Genomic DNA, 5,766 nt, shown 5'->3' on the forward strand with positions numbered 1-5,766 from the left:
TAGACATTCCATCAAACACATAGAGCCCAATGTGTATGTCCGGAAGAGTGACATATAAGACCTTGTACGGTGACAGCACGGTTGACGACTTTGTGGGTTGGGGCACCCAGACAATGATGTAGCTAGGGTGGCGGCGGATCTACGGTGACAACTGTGCGGAAGAGACGGGTGAGAGGAGAGAGGGCAGTTCAAGCTAGGACGGAGACGTCTTGAAGAGATTTGGAATGGACCATTCCCGTCCCTATATCCACCCACACATGGGTTGGATTTTTGAAGTGCCACAGCCCGGACATAGGACAGGTTTTCATGACCGAGTAGATGGACATAGGACTCATCTACCCGGACATATAGGTGGAGCCGTGGAGGGTCGAGGGGTCCTATTGTAGATGATCTGATAGCTCCGTGAAGATTACGTAACTAAGTTTTCTTTTGTACAGTTTCAGCTCTAATGTATCCAAATCTACTGACTTCAAACTTTATAAGAACAAACCAAGGAACTGCTTCTCACATGTAAGAAGAACAAACCAACAAGGAACTGGCATATCAAATGTGCAAAAATAATATAGCAAGTAATTTATAAGCTGTATGCAATCCATAACCAGCACATGCAACTCAAATACCCACAATTCAAACCCAAAATGTTCCAAACTCAATACTCATGGACTACATTTCAAGTTCTTGACAAAAGCAAGACAACACCATCCAAAAGCCATGCGAGCAGATATTTTACATAACAATAAATACTCAGACGCGTGAACACCCAGCGGGGGTGAAGATGGACTCTGCTCAAGACACCTTCTGACTGTCACAAAAAGTTCTCAGCATATTTCATCGTCAACGACTACCAACTTCCGTCGACAGGAAGGACCGACAAACTGACTCATGCCACCGAGCAATGCTCAGCAGTACCATTGTGACGGGCGTTGCTCTGCCCACTACTCTGAGGGGGCTGTTGCGGCTTTGGTTTCTGTCTCCTTGCTAGCATCAGTCGATTCCTCCTTAGCTGCACTTTCCTCAGGTTTGCTTTCACTTACACTAAGTTTCTCCAGCAGTCCAGCCGCAGAAGAACCTTCTTCGCTTTCACCGCCCTCATTCTTTGCAAGCGACTCAGCAATCTCGTCAACCAAGTCCTTAAACTTCTTGCAATCTAAAAAATAGACAAGGGAGTCATTAGCAGAGACATTCAACTAGTTTCAAAGTCTGCACTTAGTAAAACATAAATATGGAGCATCAGCACACTATCACTACGGTGGCATAGAGCAAAAGAAATTGCACGACTAAAGTTGACCTCTGGTTGACTGGGGCAACACATGGAAAACACTGCAGGTGTGTTTAGTTCCTAAATGTTAATGCTAACCCTGGGTGTTTGGTAGAGGAAAGTTAATTTTACCAAGCAATTCTGGGCTAGAAAATCTTTACTCCGCTGGGAGAGCCTACGCAGCTCTCTTCTGACAGCAATAACAGAGAAAAATGCAGAGTTAAACTGTTGTCCTGCTAGTGGGTGAAGATACTGCTGCTTGAATATGCTCAGGTTGGATTAGCTAACCACATATCAAACAAGTAGCTCCGCCTGGGTAGGGTATAGCTCAAACAGGCCAGTGGAGCCTAGCCTAACTAGGTGAGCTAATGATCCAAAGGCTCCCTATGCAGCTTAAACATGACTCCTTGAACAGGGTATCAGGGAGATTTGCAGGAGAGACGTTATAGCTAAAAATAAGATTGAACGACAGCCATAAGTAGCAACAGAACATTTATATATCGAAACACGCAACTGCTACTTGGATGAAATAAGAAATACTACACAATAAATACTGAGCAAGTCAATAGGTTAAACAAGACATTATATGCCTAATTATAGTATTTCACAGAATTACACACAAAATGCTGCATTGAGCATGATTAAAAACAAAGACTAACGTGTGTGGCAGAGCTAGCATACACCATTTATCATGGCTACTAGTGGGGGAAACAACACGAAACAAAAGAACTAGGACAGTGCATTATTCCAAATTATGTCAGGAACCTATGAAACTACCAAGTTTGCAACTTCTCATCCCTAAAAAGTTCTAACAGGTTACAACCAGATCTTGATTGCAGCGACCCACAAGGCCGCTAAAAAGATGCAATTTTGAAGCTACAAATATCAATCATACTTTACAAGTGGAAATACTTTAATTAATGTACAAGTACTCGTCAACTGGAATTAAAAATGTCAATTAGAGAGGATCCCTGTGACCACTAACATAAACAAAGTGGCAAAAAGAACTTCCATGTGGACTACAGCAAAACGATAAAATTGAGACATGATATTATGATATAGCTAGGACGTTACAACTTAAATTTAGAAGAACCTTGAATGTTACAAATTCAAAAACATCAAGAGTCACATGAAAACAATGATAGGTTGTGGTCGTGTCACCTTCACTCTGACAAGGAATGGCCTTGCCTCTTGGAACGTTACCCTTATTATACCCAATCCACCTACCCCCAATCATGAAAGGTATTTTTTATGATCCTTTATCCCAAATAGTAGATTACTACAAGATCACATGCTTAAGATGTAATTTCTGATAAAGAGTGCCAACACACACCCTAAATATGTTGTTTTGCTGATGATTCACTGAGCCTTGCAAATAATAAATTGGTAAAAGAAAAATTCACGTGGTCAAGACAAAACACAAGGTTCAGCTATAGAATGTAACCAGGTCATGTTTCACTAGTGTCTCACAAAGCATACAGAAGAAACTACTAATGCTACAAACAGGGTGATCTAGCATGTTATCCAACCAAGCCACCCACGCAAGACACACCCATGCGGAAACAGAGTTGAGAACTCACTCTCCACGGTGCCAAACCGGATGGCAAACATCTCATCCTTAAGCTCTCCGTCAGCAAAGTCTGCCGCGTGCCAGACACAGGACTTGTCGCTGCCGGCGTGTTCCTGCATCTTCGTGGTCGAGATCACTGCACACACAGAGGATCAAGGCCATAACCGTCAGATGAGATCCTGTGATGAATCTACTTGAAGCAGCTGAGAGATCGGAAATAAAGGAGCAAAATCTGAGGAAACAACTGCAAACCTAGGTGGTTGGCGCAGATCTTAAGCGTCTTGGCCTGGCGCATAACAAGGCGGACCTTGCCGTTCTCCTTATGCTTGAGCAGCTTGACGGTGCCCGTGCCCCTCTCCTTCCACTGGTTCCCGTCCTTGTCGAACCTGTATAGCTTCGCCTTCCTGCGCACCGCCGCACGAACCCGTCCCAAAATCAGCGCCAGATCGAGCCGAACGAGCAAACCTAGGGGGAACGCGGGGGGGCTTACATGTCGAGGAGAGAGTCCTCGTCCTCCTCGCCGGTGGTGACGGCGACCTCCTCGAGCCGCACGATGGGGGCGACCTGGGCACCGGTGTCCTCCTCCTCGCCGGCGGCGGCCGCGGCGGCGGAGTCCTCGCCTTCCTCCTCCACGACGGGGCGCTCCACGACGGGCTCCTTGTCCGCCATCGGAAGGGTTGGGCGGCGGCGCGCTTGTTACTTCCGAGTCGACGCGGCGGCGAGAGGGGGGGGGGGGGGGGGGGGGGGGGGGCGAAGGGAGACGCCTAGGGAAGTATTGGGAGGTCGGTCGAGAGGAGGGGGGCGGCCGTAAAAGGGCAGTGCGCTAGGGTTTTTGTGTACCACGGAGGGAGAGGCGCCGCCACATAAGTGGGGCCCGCTGGAAGCGTAATGGGCGAGGCCCTGGCGTAGGGTCACCGTCTGAACTGCGTGTTAGCAACGCCACTACCGATTAGCAACGGCGTCAGTTTTTCTTCCAACAATTTTTCTCTCTTTTTTTCATTAAAAATAGCTTTTCTTTGTCCCTTTTCTTTCGTGACTTTTTAAATTTTGAACAAATTATTTGTTACTAGTTCATACACTCACCCTATGAAGGCTCTTAGAGACTGAGTTCCTCTTAAGATTAACAAAGTTGCCATAAACGCCTTTGAAGTTGACGGAAATGTCTCATCGTACCAAATGCACATCACCGGAATAATTGAAATAAATTCTGGGAAATGTGACCACCAATGCTAAGTCTAAAACTTGAACCATCACAGTTACGCTCAATTCGTTCTTTACAATAGTTGCAAAATCATCACACATAACTTGTAGTCGACATGTACATTGTCTCCCGCTGAACATACAGATCTGCAACAAATCCAAAAAATTGCAAACACCCGTGTAAGATATAAAACTTGAATACATATACCATTATAAGCAACTTATCTATCTAATCTAAACTACGACTCGAGAAAGAGGTGAACAACTTTTAGTCATCCAAAATGTTTTAAGGTAGTACATAATTAAGTCTAGACTAGTGCCATCCTTAGGAAAAATCCAGACTAGTGTTGAAAAAAATTATGTTCACAATCTTTGCAACCAGACATAACGATCTAATGCTTGAGATAGAACAAGTTTTGCAACAAAATATTACCGATGTCGCTAGTGTTTTTTTCCTTTGTCACATTTTCTTATAAACCTCTCCTTTAATTGTATCCTGTGAGGATTTATTTTACGTTATTTTTGCGAAGATAAGATTCTCGTACATTTTTTTATGTGGATGTGTAATATATGATCGTTGAATTTATGGTGACGTCATTTTATCTAAATCAAGCTTCATGAATGTTATGTCATTTTGATTATTATGTTGACTTTGTCACTATCGTCAAACTTCGGGGCATGCCTCTGGCTTTGGTTTTAGTGTGTGGATGGGCTCAACTCTGTGTTTCAGTAAATGTTCGGGATATGGGCCAAGCTCGGGCTAAACATTCGACACTCGGGGCTTTCGCAAGCCCAACCAAAAACTTGGCTACCCAAAGAAAGGCCATATTAAGATATCACTGGCTGGTCAATCGACCATTAATAATGACCAACATCACTAATAGGTTGACCAATTAGTGATAATTGTTGCGGGCAGCCAAGGGTTGGTGGGTAGTGATCGATTGTCCCACTTCGACTTGTCTGTGATGATTGGTGGTGGCTTTGGCAGTTAGGATTGCACTGCCTCGTACACATATGTACATGGACATAACAAATGATATCATATGTAAGATATTGCACATTATCACAGACAAGCATAGTATAAATAGTGCATATCAAAACATACAAGCGTAGTGTCAACATTGCATATCAACACATACAAACACATGTTGCATATCATCGCACAGTCTCTATTTGTCACATATCATCTATGGCAGCATATTATTAACATCGCATTTCACCCTTGTCACTTAGCATCTATACATTGCAATAGATTTTGTTGGTTACGTCATTGTTGTCCATCTCGCCTCTATATGTCTAGACCATCGATCATCGATCTCGTCGCACATATCCAGTCTATCCATGTGTACCCAAATATATGTCATTTAGAGCCTCGGTCGAGATATTTAGAGTGGTGCAAAATTGCTCATATAGCTAGTTTTGCAAAAGAATGACTCGGACCAAAACTGTTCCATTGAACACATAAGCACTCCTCATCCTAACCGGTTATGTAATAATCACAAAAAAAAATTGAGATAGTTTGTAGCATATACATAATCGGATAGGATACAAAATCACCCACGAACGATTGGAAAGGACATCAAGGTCCAAGTTATTAATTCAAAGCCTAGATGATATATTAGTTTCTATCTTATAATGTGTTCTCTCATCATCAGCGAGATCCAAATTTGTTGCCAAAATTCAAGGAGTGCAACCCAAGTATAAATTTTGGTGAAGCAAAACCTAAAATTAAGCCAAA

At 43.4% G+C, this 5,766-nt stretch overlaps 1 protein-coding gene across 1 annotated transcript; it reads right to left on the bottom strand.

The window, feature by feature from the left end:
• Positions 1-543: 543 nt before the first annotated feature.
• RANBP1 (RAN binding protein 1) lies at positions 544-3,575 on the bottom strand. The gene is made up of 4 exons (XM_048679373.2): positions 3,319-3,575; positions 3,081-3,232; positions 2,839-2,964; positions 544-1,147 (listed from the first exon to the last, which is right to left on the bottom strand). The coding sequence occupies exons 1-4, from the start codon at positions 3,495-3,497 to the stop codon at positions 936-938; spliced, it is 669 nt and encodes a 222-aa protein (XP_048535330.1). The 5' UTR covers positions 3,498-3,575; the 3' UTR covers positions 544-935.
• Between the last annotated feature and the right edge of the window lie 2,191 nt (positions 3,576-5,766).

This window comes from Triticum urartu, chromosome 1A, assembly GCF_056163025.1.
Source record: "Triticum urartu cultivar PI428250 chromosome 1A, HENAU_Tu73, whole genome shotgun sequence".
In the NCBI taxonomy this organism is placed as follows: Eukaryota; Viridiplantae; Streptophyta; class Magnoliopsida; order Poales; family Poaceae; genus Triticum; species Triticum urartu.

Coding starts and splice junctions, on each gene's coding strand:
- RANBP1 (XM_048679373.2), bottom strand. CDS start 3,497: ATGGCGGACAAGGAGCCCGTCGTGGAGCGCCCCGTCGTGGAGGAGGAA. Junction 2,965..3,080: donor GATCTGCGCCAACCACCTAG/GTTTGCAGTTGT, acceptor CTGTGTGTGCAG/TGATCTCGACCACGAAGATG. Junction 1,148..2,838: donor CCGGTTTGGCACCGTGGAGA/GTGAGTTCTCAA, acceptor TCTATTTTTTAG/ATTGCAAGAAGTTTAAGGAC.